Source organism: Lissotriton vulgaris, chromosome 8 (genome assembly GCF_964263255.1).
Source record: "Lissotriton vulgaris chromosome 8, aLisVul1.2, whole genome shotgun sequence".
Taxonomy (NCBI): domain Eukaryota; kingdom Metazoa; phylum Chordata; class Amphibia; order Caudata; family Salamandridae; genus Lissotriton; species Lissotriton vulgaris.
In genome coordinates, this window is record NC_141696.1 from 1,372,962,641 (window position 1) to 1,372,983,384 (window position 20,744).

The 20,744-nt window shown below is 44.1% G+C and overlaps 1 protein-coding gene across 6 annotated transcripts in view; it reads left to right on the forward strand.

Annotated features, from left to right (window-relative positions):
* Window positions 1–20,744, forward strand: part of ITSN1 (intersectin 1) — a 1,645,471-nt gene that overhangs the window by 763,720 nt on the left and 861,007 nt on the right. For all 6 annotated transcript variants that reach the window (XM_086935345.1, XM_086935347.1, XM_086935346.1 and 3 more), the window contains 3 exons: window positions 14,129–14,269; window positions 16,317–16,404; window positions 16,795–16,934. In XM_086935345.1, coding sequence (XP_086791471.1) covers window positions 14,129–14,269; window positions 16,317–16,404; window positions 16,795–16,934 — 369 coding nt within the window. The remainder of the gene's footprint in view (window positions 1–14,128; window positions 14,270–16,316; window positions 16,405–16,794; window positions 16,935–20,744) is intronic.

Sequence of the window (20,744 nt, forward strand, 5' to 3'; positions counted from 1 at the left end):
ACATGCCTTGGGCCCGGACAATCTTCTAGGGGGGCCAGGGGGGGAATGGAAAGGGTCACAGCATTTACAGCGTAGTTTAGCCATAGATGGTGCAGGATAAGGCAGGATAGAAGTTCGGGAAACGGTAGCTCCATTAGGCAGCGGCCATTCTCGTTGGCTGCTAGCTACGCCCCCATGGTTGCACTTTTTAGACAGTCAGCACTCAACCGAGGTGCGACGGTGATTGGCGGGGGGTCAACTTGAACAATGGAAGATGGGAGGTTGGGCCTGGAAGGCAACAGGGACAATGAATTGTGGCAGGGAGGGCCTGAGGGGGGTGGAGGGGGAGGGAACAGACATCAGATGGTGGTAGGGGGTAGGAGAACAGACAGTGGAGGGTTGGAGGGGCTGGGAACAAGCAACAACATTCATTTCAATGGAAGAGGGAGTGCGGGGCAAACAGAAGCATGGACATCAATGCAGGTGGGGCCAAGCAACAGGTACTAGACTGGATACAATAGAAGTGGGTCAGCAGAAAAAAGTAGCACCTAAAAAAGTGACCAGTGGATGGACACACGTAGGGGGGAGCCAAAAACACTAAGAGGAAGGAAGCCTACGGCAGCTGACTAACAACAAGCAAGCAAATGAGTGACAATGAAGCCAACAAATGTAATGGGCGACCACCAAGTCTACTGATAGAAAACAAAATGTCTTGAAGAGACAGCACATGTGCTGTCTACTCGAGACCTAAAAAAATAGATTAGGTAATCCTACTGACCCAACCACTAGATGGTGGAATACTGCATGGCATATGAATCTAAAGAGCTCCAAAATTATTGTTATCCTGTATTCACATCCGTTTCAGGCAGCTTTCCTTCCACATACTTTTTTTCGCATTCAATTGAATACTGATTTACTTGTGCTCTTGACCAGAGTAAATCTGCAAACCCGTTTAGGTCGAGAAACTAATTGCAAAACATTTGTGAATACCTATAGACCTGTGAGTTTATGGATGCATTACAAAATGCAAATAGAAATTCTTAAGTTAAGTTCTACCTTTACATAAAACTATATTGGTGTCGAATGTATATGCACATTAGACTTTTGCAGTTTTGTGGATTTATTTTTAGGCAATGCTCTTGTGGGGTTTCCACAATTATTTAATACATATTTTTCATTCACACATGATATACATTGCATGATAGCAAATACCGAAATGTAAAAAACCATGTAGGTGATGTTTTATAGTAAATGAAGGATACAAGAGTCTGCTTGCCTGTTCTGTTAGGGTTTTAGCATTGTACCATCATTTATGGGTGATTACTACACTGATGAATGCCATTTCTGCTGTCGGACTGAATTATTTGAGCCAAGTGTCTGGGCATTTTCATTGGCACATTTCTCAAATACAGTTTCTGCAATATTTCAAATTTGGCTGGTGCAAAGGTTTAATGGACTTTTAAGGAAATAAACCACAATAAGTAATCATTGACGCAAGGGACACCCACGCAAACACTTGATTCTTCATTGACTGGAGCATAGGGTGTTTAAACCATACACATAGGCTTGCTCCCACTATTTGCAATCAGTCTGAATTTCTTTAAAGCTTCACACCAGACATGTGTTGAGTCCGCTTGTACATTTTTTGTAAATCCCAAATCCCTTTACAGGTATTATAAAGCTGCCATCAATGTGAGTAAAACAGTCATCAGAGGGCGCTTTGATAATATCTGTGCATTATATGGCTAAACTGTATTTTTCAGTTGGAACCAAACCGGAAACGTTACCTTCCAGTCAGAATTTGTCTGTTTGTCTAATGTCCTTGGGAATAGATTTGTAACATGATTAAAATGGATACAAAGAAGTTTGTCCCTTCTCAATTTATACAAAAGTATTAGAAAATATGAAGATAAAGGTGCTGAATATGAACATATTCTGGGTGAAGGATAGAGGAAGTTAATCCCAATGTGCCCCTGCCCCTCCTATGACAGAAAGACCACTAGACACTGGGGAGTAGGCCATACAAAAAGAGAACTGGTAGGGGAAGCCCACCCAGGCCATAGTTTTGATATACAGGTTAAAAAAGAGGGGGCAAAACACAATTATTTCTCATGTGCCATGGCAAAAGGCTCACTATTACGGATTGGGGTAATCTGTCAACCAGGGATCCTCTTATGTCCTGGGCATTTTACAAACCTGGTGACACAAATTCAGCCTGCTATTACTTGCATAGATTACGCTACATTTTCATACCTCTAGTCCCCTGCAAACGTGAAACTTTATCTAAAATCATGTATTTTCATCACATTTCTGTGAGGGAACCACAGCATTCCTACCACCAGAGTGTTCCCACACTACTTCTGATTACAAACAGTACCTCACTTGTATGGGTGGGCCAGTCAGCAGCGACAGGAACTGATCAGACCAAAGACCATGCACGCACTATATGGTCGTCCTTTCCTAGCGCAGGTGCTAGGCTATATCACACAAGTGGAGCACTGTTTTTATCTGGAGAAATGTGGAAATACAGAATAGTAGATCATTATTATGATTTGGATTTCACTCCACTTTTTTCGTCCAAATGTAAGCTAGTGTGCAAGAAAGAACATTTTGAAAATTGCCCTCTGAATCACATGATAGTATGGGTAACCCTACAGTCACAGTTCTACATATAACCACTATATCTAAATTCAGTTTCTTTTTTTTAAACAGATTTTGAGTATTAAAGCAGCACTGTATAGTAAGCCAAAGAGAGGCATCATGTAGTACTCCAACAATGCATACTCATTTGTCAGAACCCACTATTCCTTCACTATATCCCAACACCCACCACCCCAAGTTCCTTCCAAGTATCAGCCCATCCAATAGATACATATGTCCCAATATGGATTCGTGCACCCAGCACATTAAGTGAAAGTCCAATGTAGTCCATTTTGGGAAGCTAACACACCAATATACACACAGCCTGGGATGGAATCGTAATTCTAGTAGGCAGAACAATCCGGAGTTAGGGCTTGCCGGATTGGCAAGGGACACTGCCCACGATAAAGGTCCGGATCCTTTAGGCTGTCAACTAATGCCTCTCATGCCCTGGCCACTTCCATGGAACCCCATCCCTGTTTGGTCTTCCAAAGTGTAGAAAAGCAGATTTTCTCAAGTTATCATCAAGCACTGCTTGGCGTTAGTAGCCTCTAATTCTCTTAGTATGGTATGTGCTATTTTTCTATTCGCCTTCCGCATGTAGGTACCATGTTCGGGCCTATTTTTCTCATCCCATTAACCATTCAATCAACACTTCAGTCATACAAAAAGCATTCTCTTATCGACCCAGACGTACACAACACATACGCATTCATACCATACAAATCAGGATACACACTCATTCATACCATACAATTTTTCACACTCCCAGAGATAGCCTCTGCATACAACGTACTATCTCACAGTACTAGCCCATTTTTCGCGTGCAACACGGTGCGTTTAGGCCTTCTCCATTCTTCAGCTGAAACTCCGATGTAACCTAAAGAAAAGAGGGGGAGGGGGCAGCATTCAAAGCACATCAGCGCGCATAATAACAAAAATATTACCATGTACCTGACTTATCTCTTGGGATGCAGTCCTTGGCATCTCGGCATAGAAGTCCAGAAGAACTGTTAGTGCGGCAAAGATAACCAATGATAGGATGCTCACTACATAGATCGTCCGAGTGCGGTATTACGGACCGTGTGTAGGAAAGGGTCAGAAGCCAGAGGTACTCAGTGTAGTGTGAGGGGTAATGGATCCATGTTTTCATTTGAATAAAAACGATCTACAGCGGCCTGGGGCCATTCCTATTCGTGGAGCAGGGAAACTAATGGGGGGTAGCGAGTTTCGCTGGGTGCATTCGTGCTTTCAATGGTATGCATTTTTGCTACACGGTGAGACCACTAACAGATTTGTCTAATGTTTGCATGGAGATAAGGTTTGCGGGCGGGTGGAGGACACAGCGCAAATCTAGTTCGATAGCGCAGGAGCACGGTTGTGCCAGAAAATCACAGATTCGTAATTGCCAAGGCTGGCAGACCTATTCATGGGGTCCATAAACACGGACTATGCAATTCCTGAAATGTTTGTGCAAGGCATACCAATCTATAACACACAAAAGAAACTGTGCCTTTCTAAAAAACGGTAATATGCATTTTTTGCCCGACTGCTAAAATACAGTGCCTAGAAATGTTTTTCATATATAGTCTAAACAGATGACCGCTGCGTTAGGAGGTTAAGAGAGGTTAAAACAGAGCAGGACTTTCATAAAAATGTTCATTCTAATCATATGACTTGTGCAAGGACATCAAACGCTAACATTTAAAACAAGCTTTCTTGCAATGTTTTTCGAGCTCTGGCTTTGGCCATGCAAATATATTTTAGAGAAGATTTTTCTCTCCTTTTTACTTGATACGTTTATAACTTACTCCTGCCTAATGTTAGACTGGATGGCATTCCTTTGGTGAGGCTTAGGAGCATTTGAAAAACTCTTCTGAAACATGTGGTGTGTAAGACAAAGATTACGATGTTTAGGACTCCAAGGACCAGAATGCACTTGGAGTTCATAGCTAACAAATTTTGGGCTGATGTACTTTTTTGGGAACCGTACAACTTTAATGTAATCAAAAATTCCTAGATTAAAAAAGGTGCACTTTTGCTCCTCCGAGGGAGGTGTTAAGTAAAAGAGGTTCGATCTACTGTCCTCTTCATTGTTATATCTAAATATCAGGATCTTAACCGATTGCTTACGTTGTAGGAGTGTAAAATACAACAGATCTTTACTATTCTTTTGACATTGTTTCTGCTTACTGTATCTTTTTAACTTTTTATAATTGAGTTACTTCATTTTACTGGCCATTTAAATTAGAGTTCCTTCTTTGTGTATTTGTTCCTCAATGAGTCATACATTATAGTACAAATAACATACTTTTTATTCAACGAACAATTGAAGCTAAAACAACCATTTTCCAATAACTTCAGAAAAGACAGGCATGATGGATATCGGTCAAACAAAAAATCTCAATTAATCCTAAATTCAGACAATAGTCTGCATTACCTGTCCTTTACTATTTGCAAATAGTAACCATTATTCAAAACCTACCAGTGAATCAGCTTTTATGATGCTAATTCCATATTTCTCGTGAAGGGCTATTCCTAGCGTTTCCATTTTAGCGGGGTCAAAAGATCCCATCAGTGGCCTACTGATTTTACTCGATTTTTCCTAGTGAGTTTTATGCCATAGTTTGCTAAAAGCTACAGCGGCCAATCCATATTTCTCATACATGTCCTTTTTATTAAGGGTGCCTTCCGGTGGAGCCGGATGACTGACCTCTAATAAACTGTCTGGGCAGAACCAATTACCAAACAGTGGGGAGAAGATAGGCATGATGTATAATCGGACAAGTGAAGATCTCAAACAATGGTGGACAAAGGTCCGCACTACCTATCCTTTACTATCTGCAAAGAGAGAGAATATTTCTATTCTTCGTTGTTTGCAAACAGAATATCTCAGAGAACCAATATATCGAGTAGCAAACAAAGCTAAACGAACCAATCAATGCGTAATACTAGTATTTTCCGAACCAAACAATTCCAACATAATCAAACAATCAATTGTCGTTCTTCACGTGGCAGTTCTTCGCCTTCCCCTTCCAGCGCCCGATCGTCATCTTACTCTAATTTTACTGCAGCACTCCTGTGGGATCCCAGTCAGGACCGCAGGTCACTCGAGAGAGGTCCGTTCGGAACCGGTGAAGTTCAGATGATCGGCTGCCAGACGAGGGTCTTTTGGGCAGGTGCGCTTTTCCGATTGTTGCAGTCGTTCACTCCGTCGTTAGGACCTCTCTACCGGACCCACGTGTCGCTGATGGGCCCCGCGTTAGGATGCCAATTGTAGAAAAGCAGATTTTCTCTAGTTACCATCAAACACTGCTTGGCGTTAGTAGCCTCTAATTCTTAGTTACCAGCTTCAGCTTTTCAGCTGTTGGAGCTAGTGCTTGTGCATTTATGGGCAGTTTCTCCTCCTAAGGCGGAATTGCACTGAGATTGAGAACTTCAAACTTCAGTCTAAAGATCTACGCCTAAAATTGGAAACCCGCCAGTACCCTGAAAGAATAGTAAACCAAGCATACAAGAGGGCACGCAATATTTGCAGAGAGAGCATCTTAGAAGAAAAAATACATAAGGAAGAGGACAGCAGACCAATATGTATAACTACATACAATACGAACTCCAACCAGGTCACTAAAATAGTGAATAAGCACTGGAAGATCTTAAACAGTGGAGGCCTGCAGATACCAAAACCTATGTTCTTTCACAGACAGGCAAGGAGCATACTTGACATACTGGTAGACACCAGGCCAAAGATCACTAGAAATGACTCCACCAGGAATCCAAACTTTGTCCAGGGCCACCACCTGTGTGGGAAATGCAAAGTTTGCTGTCTAACTAAGAGGAGTAAAAAATGTACATTCCAGAATGGAACGACGTGGGAGCAGAGATGCTTCACGACATGTAACAGCCAAAACGTGGTCTATTTGATCACGTGTCCATGTCATCTAGAGTACTTTGGCATGACCAGCAGGGCCATCAAGACCAGAATAGGGGAACACAAGAGTACTATCAAGTGCAAAAAAGCAAGCACAAAAATGGCGACGCATTTCCTGGAAAGTGGGCACAGACCCGAGGATATTTCATGAACCATAATTGAGCAAGCTGAAAAAGAAGAACACCTCCTCGAAAAAGAACAGAGATGGGTGTTGCGCTTGAATACCAACAGAAATGGCCTGAACGACGAGATACCATGGGGACAACCCTGACAGGCAATTGAGACGTTTTCAATGACAGAAATCCCATCTCCTGAACAATTTGTATATCAGCGGTACATCCTGCGAGCACTTGACAGAACACTCTACGTGGGGTCCCTTTGAGTCACACACATAGACTTCATCTGCACATGCACAATATTGCTGCAGTTGCCATTACTGAGCAGTCATGTGGATCATACTTCTGCTCATAAACACTAAATGCCCATTACTAACGCCCTTATCAACCATTGATCCCTCAAACATGCATTGTTTTTTCAAAATTGTTTTCCTTATTGTTTTTAGATATTCAAACTTCTTACATTTATTGCCACAACATTGAGCGTCTAGTATGGGTCCATTTACGCCACACATGTAGTCTTAATGCTGGGTGTGAATTACATCAGAGACTGCAAAGAACTCTTTTCACCAGGGAAACAGTGGAAGGACTGCATCAGCGCGTCTTTTCGACTGCTATTTCCACAAGAGACGGCCATCTTGGGTTAGCGCTCTAGCAGTTACATTCAACCAGCGAGCTGACCCGGAGATGACTAATCTTTTTCCGCGCATGGGTGATAAAAGATAAATAACCGATCTCTATCATCACTACCAGAACCTACGGAGCTGCAGAGGGGTAGGATTGAGGTAGTCTCTTGTCAGCGGTAACGTAAGTAAGACCACGATCATGGGTCTTTAAAACATGGTCAGACATGGAGAATGGGCCTGAATATATAACAAACACCCTGAGTGACTTTTGGATGCGCTTTTCTTTTCAGTAAACCGCATGGAATACCCTTCGATGTAGGCTCATGGGGCACGCTATGTTTGACATATCAGTATGTATAACTGTTATTTATGTGAATGCATGCAACAGGTGGCTTCGTTTTTCCTTTATTTAAAAACTACCCAGTCAGCAACTATATATTTACTTCTCTCTTAAAACACCGACTGTTCTCATCAACGAACTCATTAAGTAGAATGCTGCCCCAACTACAACAACCACCCTGTCATCTTCTCGGGGTCGCAAATACTGTAGCCGGGCATGTCGAATGAATGTATTGAGGCATGTGTTTTGTGTGAAAAATTTTGGAGGTTTACCACATACCCGAGACTGAATAGGCAATGGAGAAAAATATATCACTGTTTTTCCCAAAATGATGATAAATTAACGATGTTACAAAAGATAACATATGCTTTGTCACAATGTGACCAACGCTAATATGAAAACATTGAGAACTGTGAGCTAAAATACTTGTGCTTTTTCTTTCTCTTATTTTTTTCTTACAGAGACCATACTAGGCCTTTTATTTTTCCCGCTTCACTGTGGGCCAACTCAAGCCCAGAAGCAAAACGAAGCAGCCAATTTTTGCTACTCTGTTTTAGGACTTTAGGCATACCACATAGTTTATAAAAAACTGAGTATAATTAGTAGGGACCAGTAGAGGTCCTGAGGAGTAAGCAGGAGGGGACTGCTTACAAAACATGTCATGTCGACCAAGTAGATAGCGTAATACGCTCTACTGAACCCCATTTTAATGTTCCCAGCCAGAGAAGTTAATAAATCATTTTTGTCTACTAGCCAGGGAATTTTTAATTTGCTCTCACATATTTAGGACCCGACACTTTTCACTGTCCTCACACCACACATAGCCTATCGTCACAATACTAAGTGCTCCCGCGTAGCTCGTAGGTCGCAGCACGCCCCGCCCCGTAGAGGGACGGAAAGACCCCTATGATGAAGCATGACACTAAGGGACTCAGTGTGTGAGGGGTATGTTCGAGGCATGTGGGCTGCTGAATTCATATCTGTGCATAGATCTCCGCCTAGTGTTGGGTCCGGATGATTGCACATTGTTGTCCTGGAAGAGTCTTCGAAGTATCACAAGATAGGTGGCTCCTCCCCTGGACTACAGTGCGCATGGGCATCGACTCCATCCTCAGATTGTTTTTTTCCGCCATTGGGTTCGGATGTCTTTAATTCCCTCTTGTCGGAATCGATAGAAAACTTTCTTGAGACCAAAAGGTCTTTAGTCTATAAGTCAGTATTGTCTTGCGTTCGGCTTTACTTCTTCTAGTTCGGCTCCGAGCCGGATTCTGTACTTCTGCGTGCTCTCGGCGCGGAAGGCCTTGTCGACGCTCCTGACCTATCGACCATCTATCATGGAACGAAGTCCATTCAAGAGATGTCCGGTCTGTAACTCGAAGTACCCCCACATCGACGTCCACCCGGTGTGCAACAAGTGTCTGTCGCCGTACCACGATGAGGACAAGTGTATGGCTTGTTCACGCTTCAGGTCCAAGAAGACACTTAAGCTTCGACGAGCTGCGCGCCTGGAAGCCCAGCAATCTGCTCCGGCGCTTACGGACAGCTTCGATGCTGGGGATGTCGAGGACGAATATATCCAGGACGTTTCTGAATCAAACCCCGCATCGGACATCGAAGACTATGACGCTGATGCAGAGGTGTTCGAAAGCGAAGAAGTCGTCCAGGAGGTAGGAGACGACGACGGTGCCCTCGGGGCCATGGAGGATAGCTCGGACGAGGAGCTTCCTCAAACTGACTCTGGGGCCGTGCCTATTTATAAGGCCCAGGTCGAGGGATCGCTTTCAGGCCTTACCTAAGACCTCGATATGGGTTCCACGGCCCCGCCTTCCGGCCCGGCCACGGACATTGTTACAGAGCCACTCCCTGGCAAAACGAAACCGAAAGTGAAACCTACGGTCTCGATGCCAGATACTGCGCAGGTGCAAGCATCGAAACCGAAAGTGCGCATCGCTTTGGTCGGATCAAAAACTTCGGAGGCTTCGGCGCCGAAGGTGGCTGTCGAGCCGAAAAGTCAAGTCAAGGGCGTCGAGACAAAGTCTGCCGCGCTGAAGGCTAAAGTAAAGGTGGTCGATACTGGCGCGTCGGCGCCGAGACCGGTCGACGCCGGCAAGGGCCTTGTCAACCCGAAGAAGGCTGTCGGCGAACCTAAGAAAAGTCTCGGTGACCCGAAGAAGCGACTCGATGACCCGAATGTCCTCACTACTCCGTGTCCGCACGACAAGGCCAAGGGCGCTACGCCCCGTGAGTCGACTCCGAAAGTGGCCTCGAAGGACTCCGTTGAACCGGCGCGTCCATCCGCCTCGTTCACCAAGAAGGTGACGGACTCCCTGCAATGCATCCGTGAAGGCACCGCGGCGGTCGAACCGAAGGACCCTCCGCCTGCGAAGCCTGTGGAGAAGCCCATTAAGGCGTCCACGCCGATCCACTTCACGTTGCCGCCTAAGACGGCGCAGAAGGCTTTCGCTCCTAAGGCAGTGGCCGGCGTGCCCGAAAAGGTCTCCTCGGCGCCGAAGGCGTCGTCGGTGGTTCACGGCCCGCGACCTCGACGACCTTCGGGGGATGAGCGTCAGGAACACTTCATCGACGCCGAAACGGGCAGACTTTCCCTCCTGAAGCCGAAAATCACCCCGGAACCCCAACTGGAGTCTTACAAGATCCCTCTCAAGAAGAAGGACTCTGCTTGCTCTCCAGTCTTGGTGGAACCCCTTTCACCACGGACACATGATGTGTCGCCCACTTACTCAGATGTGGACGCTGGTGAGGGGGATGATGAGGATGAATACAGTTATCCAGTCTGTACAGACCCTGAGGATACAAATGTGCCATGGGCAGCTGGTGGTGACCCTGGGGATCCTCATTCAGGACAAGACCCTCAACTCTTTTCTGCAAAGACTTCACCTACGGAAGACTCTGCTGCTTTCAATGCCCTCATTGAACGGGCTGCTAACAATCACAATGTCCAGCTGCATGCTGACCCTGTGGATGTGGACTTCCTCTTTGACACTTTTTTAGTATCAGAAAAGACTGTAAAAACTCTGCCTATGCTAAAAGGTGTTTTAAAGCATGCTGCTGAGATCTTTAAAGAACCTACCAGGGCCAGGGTGATAAACCCTAGGATTGACAAAAAATACAAGTCGGCGCCTACTGATCCTACCTACATTAAAGGACAGTTGCCTCTGGACTCCCGTGTCGTCTCGAATGCCCGGAAGAGGGCCAATTCTCAGACTACGGGTGATGCTCCTCCCCCAGACAAAGAATCCAAGGTCTTTGAGGCTTCGGGGAAGAGGGTGGCAGCACAGGCAGCCAACATATGGCGCATTTCTAACACACAGGCGCTTCTAGCGCGCTATGACAGGGCGCACTACGATACACTAGAGACCCTATTGCAACACCTGCCTGATCAATACAAGGAAGGGGCTGAGATGCTGATTCAAGAAGGGAAGCTAATCTCCAACGCTTCCATTAAGTGCGCTCTGGACGCAGCTGATACCGCGGCCAGAGCTATAAACACCAGTGTTATGCTTCGGAGACATGCCTGGCTGAGAATCTCTGAATTTAAGCCAGACATCCAAACCACCATCCTGAACCAAACGGTTAACCCAGATCACCTGTTTGGCCCAGAAGTAGACACCACCCTAGAAAAAATGAAAAAGGACACTGACACTGCAAAATCCATGGGTGCCTTACAGTCCCAGCAGTTTCGGGGTGGGTCCTTTCGTCGCTCCAGCACTAGAGGCGTCTCAAGGGGTCAGCTCTCCCAGTCCACGCAATACTACAAGGGCAACACCCAGACTACTTACGCCAACAAGAGTCGAGGTGGATATCGTGGCAACAGCGCCAAGGGCAGAGGACGTGGCAACAACAGCTCCAGGTCCTCTACCACCAGCAAACAGTGACTCCTTGTCACTGCCCCCCGACCACACAACATCAGTCGGGGGGAGACTCCAGCAGTTCCTGCCCGTCTGGAAGTCCATCACCACGGACAGGTGGGTCAGAAAACTTATCCAATACGGTTATTGTCTGGAGTTAACATTTACTCCACCCAACATGCCCCCAAGGCACCGTCCTATGTCGGACGAGCACTTGCACTTATTGCAGCAGGAGGTCACCGTCATGCTGCAAAAAGGGGCAATAGAGCTTGTACCTATGCAAGAAAGAGGCACAGGAGTCTACTCCCTGTACTTCTTAATACCAAAGAAGGACGGGTCACTCAGGCCCATCCTGGACCTCAGGCCACTCAACTACTACATCCTGTCGGAGCACTTCCATATGCTGACCCTGCAGCAAGTGCTCCTGTTGCTTAGGTAGGGGGATTTTCTCGCAACTTTAGACCTAAAGGATGCGTACTTTCACATTCCACTGCACCCTTCACACAGGAAATACCTCAGGTTCACCATCCAAAACCAGCACTACCAGTTCAAGGTTTTGCCTTTCGGTGTAACCAAGGAACCCAGGGTGTTCGCAAAGTGCCTGGCGACAGTGGCGGCGCATCTCAGGAGACGTTAAATGTATCCAGATCTGCTATCTGAAAGCAAAACGTACTCTCACCATTCCACCAAGGGCCCACTCCACCAGAAAGTTGGGGGCCTCTATGGCATTCCTTGGAAACATTCCTTTGGAAGACATATGTAGAGCAGCCACATGGTCTACCACACACACATTTACAAAGCATTATTGTGTTGATGTGCACTCCAAACAGCAGGCAGCTGTAGGGCAGGCTGTTCTCAAAACGCTTTTCCAGACTGCTGCAGCTGGCACGGGCGGCCGCCGCTAATGGAGGGACTGCTATATATTCTATGCACAGATATGAATTCAGCAGCCCACATGCCTCGAGCCGAATATGCTACTTACCAGTATACATCTGTTCTTGGCATGTAGGGCTGCTGACATTCATATCGCCCGCCCTCCTCCCCCGGCGCCCGTAGCAGCTGCAGAATTCACATATACTTCTAGCATGGTCATCATTCACTGAGTTTCACTCCATCTTGGCCACAATGGCTAAAAACAATCTGAGGATGGAGTCGATGCCCATGCGCACTGTAGTCCAGGGGAGGAGCCACCTATCTCGTGATACTTCGAAGACTCTTCCAGGACAACGATGTGCAATCATCCGGACCCAACACTAGGCGGCGATCTATGCACAGATATTAGTTTAAAAGCACATAGTGCTCCTCGTTTGCCATCAGCAAAGAGGGCCACTCTCACAAACCCTAGATAGATGATCACAACAAAAATTTAAGGCTATTCACTTTTTGCACATTGATAGAATCCTACTGTTTAATCTTTCCAAAGTAGCCCTGGCATATTGTATAAAGCCTCACATGTGGTCAACCGTTTTTTTCGGTGCAAGCGCCTTGAGACCTTACGGTTATAAGCTGCGCTATATAAAAACCTTTGACATTGATGTTTTTCATGGGGAGCGCCACGTCCACAGGAGTACTCCAAACAGTTTGTTTCAATCAGGGACAAACTGTCCCATCTCACGCCCTTGGGTCATTCTCCCCGCCAGCCACTGAGTGAGCCACTGGAGCTAATCCGCGAGGTAGTACATTTCAAACACTGGGACATATCACCCCCTCCGACAGGGCGCTGTAATTTTATTGGGGCTACTCTCCCCCGGCCCATTCCCCATATAAAGGCAATAATGAGTGAATCCAGTTCCCGAAACAGCACCCGGGGGATCTAGAGAGGTATACTCACGAAGAAGTGTAACAGTCTAGGGTGGGCAACCATTTTAAGAAGAGCAACCATCTCTCCACGGACAGGGGAAGCGTCCTCCAGAAGTCAGTTTATGTGCGAAGCGTGCAAACTGCCTTCCCAGCATTCCCATTTAGCAAGTCAATCCGATCATGGAACACTTTTACCCACAGATATTGCAGACATCGGGGCTCCCATTGAAGCACCCTTGGTCCGTCATGGGGTGTGCGATTTGCAAGCAGCCGGAACAGGTGAGATTTTTGCCAACTGAACCTCCGTCCCAATATCAAACCAAAGTCATGGATCATGCGCCTGGTCACCACTTGTCTCAGAGAGCGCCTATATAGACACCGCGCACATCACTTCCAGCATGGATGACGCCACATGGAGCTGAGGGTTGCCTCATACCGACACGCAGAGATATTGCTCACGAAATAAATTCCAGATCCAGTCTGACGTCTGGGGATACTTCTAAAGTTAAGAATCTGCAGCTAGATAGTGTCTACCAGATAGGACGTTTCTGAAGGTAAGTAACTTGTTCTTTAGGTCATTTGTTAAGCCTGATGCGTCCATTCTTGCATGCAACATTTTCTACTAGTGTATTGATTTGTTACCCCACGTCCAAGGAGTGATTTTCTGAAATATCGTCTACTCCTATGCCTTATAAAAGCTCTACTATCCACTCCTGTAGGTAAGACATCTGCAAATCTTCTAAGCAATCTGTTTGCTAGTGAATGATGGAGTCGATTTCAATATGATTGCTAACTTGGTATTTCACAATGTTTTTCATTTATTAAAGAATGACAAAAAGAATCAACTTGATGGCAAATTACAAGATATTCGCTGCCGACTAACCATACAAAGGCAAGAAATTGAAAGCACAAATAAGTCTAGAGAATTGAGAATTGCAGAGATTACACATTTACAACAGCAGTTACAGGTGCGCAAAATTGTTTCTGATCTTTCATATTGCAGTGTTGGCTATCTCTGATAAAATATATTCTTTGTAAATGTGTATAGAAAGGCACTGTAATTTGTTATTTTTTTCCAGGGGTGCGTAAATAGTGGTGTTACTACAGTATTATAAGGCATAGATATTACCTAAGGGTTCTTTGCTCTTGAACTAAGAGCAATGCAAAGTAGCTTCCACTTCTGTCCTCCTTGATATAGCACAGTGGATGGCACTGATGGTTCCTTGCTAGAGTCCCTTCACAGCTTTCATTCACCCTCCTGTAGTAGGGAATCAACAGTTGGGCAGTACAGGTTTAGTAGGTTGCACTGTCATGTACAGGTGAAGTGTCCAGCAGCCTCAGTCTGACACCCTTCACAGTTGCTAACACCAAAGTGTCTAAAAGTTATTCAGGTAATATCTGTTGGATAGAAAGCTTACTGATTGTATTTCAGGTCTTGCTATCTTCCATAATTAAAGGCGTTGTTCTCACTTGCATTCCATCTCAAATATTCACTTCTATATTACAGGTCATCGTTTGCTTTTTTAAATGGGTAGTGGATATTTGAACACTTAGATGTGGTTGCCTTTGTTTTTTTATTTGCTAGTTATCCCTATGGCCTCTTAGAGCTTATTAAAACTGACCTCTTTAAAGCTCTTACTATTCTCCTGAAGTCAGTTTTTCGAGACCAGTTAAGTTGAAATTTGGGCTGACCTGCCACATTTAATCTAGGCACGCTAAGTTTTTGAAAACGTCCAATAAATATGGAAGCTTGCAAGACTGTTCCTTACAGTCGTCACTTTGAGATGAGATGATGGCCCAAATTACTAGTATAGCAAATACTAATCGTACAGCATGAAGGTCAAAAGGGACTCTGCTTAAAAGTTCTAAAGTAGGTAAATTCTGGATATTCAGTTTATACGTCTAAGTTAATCCGTTTTTTAAATGTAATTCTGAAACAGAGCCATGCCTGACTGAGTTTGAAATCTATAAACGTTACTGTAGGCAGCCACTTTTTTAATGATCAATATCTAGCTACGGTCAAGAGCAAATAAATAAGGCTGTGGTGTGGCCTAATTCTCACTGGCTAATTTTCTTCCTGTTGGTCAGTAATGTCTAGCAGAAAGTACATAGTCTGTGGTTATAAAAGGGCAATCTGTTGAATATTCTTTGTAACGGTCCCTGACTTTGAGGCTTCAGCTGTTATTTATAAAGTTGGGTTTGAAGACTCTGTTCTCAGCTGGTGCTAGATTTCTGAAATGTGTAGATCTTGTCACTCGTTTACTCATCTTGTTGTATGTTTAGTTTATGAAGGGTTGATATTTCATGCCACCCTGTTCCTAATTTTTATTTTGCATTCTGTTTAAAAGACCTGACTGTTTGAACTACATTATATTGTGTGTATCTGTTATATTCTGTTTGTAATGTAATTTCGATGCCTTTTTTTTAACAAAGCAGTACATTAAATAAAATAAATATAACCGGCTCCCTTACATGCTACAGAACATATGTTTGTTGTCAAACTTCAGACCCTTGGAGTCACGAGAAGACTTATAAATACAAAAAGCTAATGTAACAAAACAAAGTCACTGTTCAGGGCATCAGCCCAATCCGCAAGAATCTGTTGCCCAGAGCAATCGCTCATTTTTAAACTGGACCATCTTTCTTTTGCTCCACATTGAAGCTTGAAGAACAAGCGTTTATAAGAAAGCTTGCAGCTACCAAATCCTATTAGGTGTTTTGTATGTATGAGGAACAAACTCAAAATACACATGTAAATGAATTGGATGTGACTTATGGCATTTAAATATTAAATGAAATAGACGACATCGATTAAGTCCCAAAGAATTTCTAAAGTCAAGGATCTAATGTGTGAAGATAATTGTGTACAATTAGAAAGAAAAGGTTGCCAACAGTGGGTAATACCCCCACTACTACAATTGCTTACCCTCAATTGCAAATCGTTGTTAGTATGTCGTCATCTGGAAATATTATAAGCATTGTTTAATTGATATGTTTTTAATTTTATAATTCCAGGAATCACAGCAGATGCTTGGAAAATTAATTCCAGAAAAACAAACACTAACCGATCAATTAAAGCAAGTGCAGCAGAATAGTTTACACAGTAAGTATGTCAGAAAACCTCTTGTGAATAAGTGTGCTGGTTCCGGGTCTCTCTTAATAAGTGGGACTGGCTCCGATGTGTATCACTTAGTATGTTCAATAAATAGGTTTAGTTTCATATCTTTTGCACTAATTTGCACGAACCATAATGTGTACAGTGTCTGGATTAATTTTGTAGTGTTTCTTGTTAATATGTTTGTTACTTATAAGAGGATATTTTTAATGCCTTGACAGAATCCATGTGGCAAACTCTTTTGCTAAATAAATAGATGAAAACACACCTATGAAAGATAAAACATAGAAAACGTATTAGAGTGACAAAAAGTTGAGATTACATTGTAATGAAAATTATTTAGGTCTTCAACATTAACAATGAATGTATTCAAAACAGGAGATTCTCTTCTCACTGTTAAAAGAGCATTAGAAGCTAAGGATCTTACGCGACTGCAGCTCCGGGACCAGTTGGATGAAGTTGAGAAAGAAACCAGGTCCAAACTTCAGGAAATTGACATTTTCAATAATCAGTTGAAGGTAACTATGTGCTTAATATAACTATTAAAACATCCATTATTTTGAAGGAACATGAAACTCTACATTTCCCCTCTTTCAATGTCAAAATTAAAGTTTTGTTTTTTATAAACCAATTCTAATGGTGGGACTATGTCTGGAAACAGCTTTGAACTATGTAGTCGAGTCGAAAATGCTTTATTCGATTTTTAAATTTAAAATCATAAAAGCGTACATAAAAACAGTCATAAAATTAATACATACATTCAATAACATAACTTCGAGTAAAAAAGACATATCCCCAACCTCAAAGTTCCATGGTGTGACATGTTAATCATGCGGTTTATCCCTGTCAGCTGTAAAAATACATAAAATTGTCCCTTTAGATGGAAGCACTCAAGAATTGCGACAATTGTCCAATGATTCAAATCTATTGGGAACGGAAAAACTAATACCACTGGATACGTGGATCCCTCCCTCCCAACGGGTGGTGGTGCTTTGCTGTTGGTCTTAACTGGGGGATATTTGGCATACATGGATAAAAGTCAAGTAAGTCCCAAGTGCGTATTGGGCCATCACCTTCTTGGGGTGGACAGGATCTTAGGTACGGGACGATGTTCCGGTTCCTGAATTTAACCAGTACCAAGTCCCCAGGAATGCTTTTTGGTAGTGAGCCCAGCCAACCCACCCTTCTCACACTCAGGATTCCGCCATCTTGATCCGGTGGTAGGGGTCTGTTATTTCCCAGCCTGAATATGACCTTATTCAATAGGTCCTGCTGTCTTTCGGTTTTACCCATCGCAAGTGCTGGTACTCCTGAGAGGACGAACACATATGGCGCGGCTTCTGGGGGAAGATGTATGTATGGTGGTTTACGTGCTGTTTTAACCCCTGAGGACCTTAATAAAGCAGATTTGAAGGGGGCTTTGGAAGCGGTAGAGTCTGGGATTTTAGGTGGTTGTGATGTGGCTAGGGCGTTTTTGTGAATGGGAGTTAACTTGGCTGTTTCCAGGGTACTAGACGGCTGGGAGCGATTCGATGTTACTGAATTATTGATAGGTGTCAGAATGGCCATGATTTTATTCTCTAGACCCGAGAGCCTTTCCTCTATGGAGTTAATTTGTTCTACTATTGGGGAAATGATGGTTTTAACAAGTTGCTCGATCTGGGTCAATAGACACCTGGGGGTAAAGTATTGAATCATCCAGTTTGTCTGCAGTCTCCATGGTGATAGGGAGATTATTGGCAGGTGATGTAGGGCTTACGGATAATTTATGGAATTTAGATTGATTCCCTACGGCATTGTCCTCATCATGCTTTCTTTTAGTGGGTAATGGCCGAGGGAGGACTGAGACTTGGGTGTTGTCTTTATTAGGTAAGAAGGGAGATTCCCGTATACTGCCTTTAGTACTTGGAGTGCTGGTGCCTTTAGCAGGAGAAGGTGATTCCTCTGTAACGTACTTAGAATTGCATAGAATGTTTAGTTCATCCCACAGGGACAAGTTTTGCACTCTTGGTGACGTTTGTGGGGGAGATTGCGTATTGATTGCCGAGTAGCAAGGAGAATTGTTGTCTATCTCGGGGACAGTAGGCAAGGTGCTTGTGCTAATCGTGTGATGCTTTAGTACCCCTTCACCTAGGCCCCTCTGCGTAGCTAAGCTTGTTCCCCCCCTTGCATGGCATGTTTAGAGTTGGATTAATTGAGCTACAGAAATAGTCAAATAGTATGTGGATACACTCTACCTCCTCTCGCAGTAGGGTCAAGGGAGGGGGCCTGTCCTGTCCCCTTCGGTCCACTGAGGGCCACAGAGGGCCTGCCCTTTGCCCGGCGTCCCGCGACGGAGCGTTGACGGTGGTTAAATGCGCCTCCAGGCGCCTCCAGTCGCACTAGTCCGATCACGTGGGTCCCTTTGGGCAGGCTGGGACTTGTAGTTCCCTTGCCTGCACTCCGCGCTAGGACGGGCGCTTCCCCCGCAGTTAGTGAGAGCGGGCCGTGCAGCGGGAGGCAGGCGGCGATTCCGGAAATTAAATGGGCAAGGTTTGCGGCAAGAAGGGCAGAGACACCCCACCCGAGCTCTCCTGTTGAGTTTGCTGAGCTCCCCCTGCTCTGCAGCGTTGACGGTGGTTAAATGCGCCTCCAGTCGCACTAGTCCGATCACGTGGGTCCCTTTGGGCAGGCTGGGACTTGTAGTCTAATAGTGGGACTTTGTCTGGAAACCGCTTTGAACTATGTAGTCTCATCATGCAGCAGCCATATTGGATCGCGAGACATCGCATAAGTTCCCCTTTGCGGCTTCAACAAAAATATTTTCAGTGAGATGTTAGTCTGACGAGAAGATACCAGCCGCTCTTGCATTTGCTTTAAGAAATCAATTAAATAAAGCAGTCCGAGAAGTAAGGTTGCCTGCCTCCAGACTACTAGTAGAAATATGATGTACTGCACGTACACATTACTAAGATCGAAATGGTTCGTAATGAAACATGCTAGTGCTGCTTTGGATAAGTTAAGTGTTCTATGCAGTCCCACAGTGTCTCATTACAAAATGCAAAAACAATCTACTCCGGAATACAAGAATTAACCTAGTGATGTTCTTTTGTGCTAAACGAATTACCATAAGTTTTACTGCTGTACCTGCTCGGGTTCATAAATTCTCTCTTTGAGGCAGGTTTGTTGTTTCTCTCCATCATTATATTGCTAAACGGAATTGACTGTTCTTACATAACTACAATGATCACTCTTCCACTGTGTTTGCAGTCTGATGTGATTGATACTTACTTATAGATGGTCTTCCACTAGATAATTGCAAAATATAAATCTGAATATCCTTGCTTTCGGTGTGTTTGGTTGGCCATATTTACTGTATGTTTCCAAGAGGAGAAAATTGTAAAGGGAAACAGCCTTTACAACGAAGGCAGAACAGCGACCAAGTCTTTACCACCAATGATTTTAGAACTATGACGAGTAAACCACGAATGCCTTGACAACGAATTTCGTTGTAAATGCATCAAAGGTAAAGTCATACTCGTAGAAAAAAAATTTGGATTGAAATCTAAGGATTTTGGTATATATATGTGTATATATATATACATATATATATATTTCACCCAAAGTCGCTCAGACACGAGGCTGCACACCAAAGCAGGTAAGGCATCAATCCTTTATTTTCAAAACATGCAGCTTCTCATCCCGTCATGGAGTCCCTCATCCTGACGCGTTTCGAAGCTTTCATGCTTCTTCTTTCGAGGCATATGTCTTATAGCCTTTTCAGGTGTGTTGCTCCATCCTCCCCTGAATATTTTTTCAAATTTATACTGGTTTCCGGTAAACCTTCTTAGTAGAGTCTGTTTCAAGTGCATGCTGGGATATGAAGTTGATTTACCCTCCCGTGGGTTTAGTTACAGTCCATTCAATCTGGGACATTGTTCAACAGCGGGCTCCTGGATAAGACTATGTATGTTTAATTAAAATACCTGCAGCGCCCCAAGAAAATTGTAACGGAAAACAGCCTTTACAACGAAGGCAGAACAACGACAACGTCTTTACCACAAATATTTTTAGAACTATTTTTTTAACGATGAGTATGCCTTTACCATAAATGCCTTAACAATGAATTTTGTTGTAAATGCATTAAAGGTAAAATCGTGCTCCTCGAAAAAAAAAAAAATTGATTTAAATCTAACTATTTTAGTAAATCTATATGCAGTGTTTCTTTCGCTTGAGGAATCAAGAGTTCCGGAGTCTTCTGTGAGGAGAGTGGGACACATGCGGCAGGGGGTATTCTACCTCCGTCAGGGAGCTGTGAGCCTCATGACATCCCCCGCATTATTTGTCAC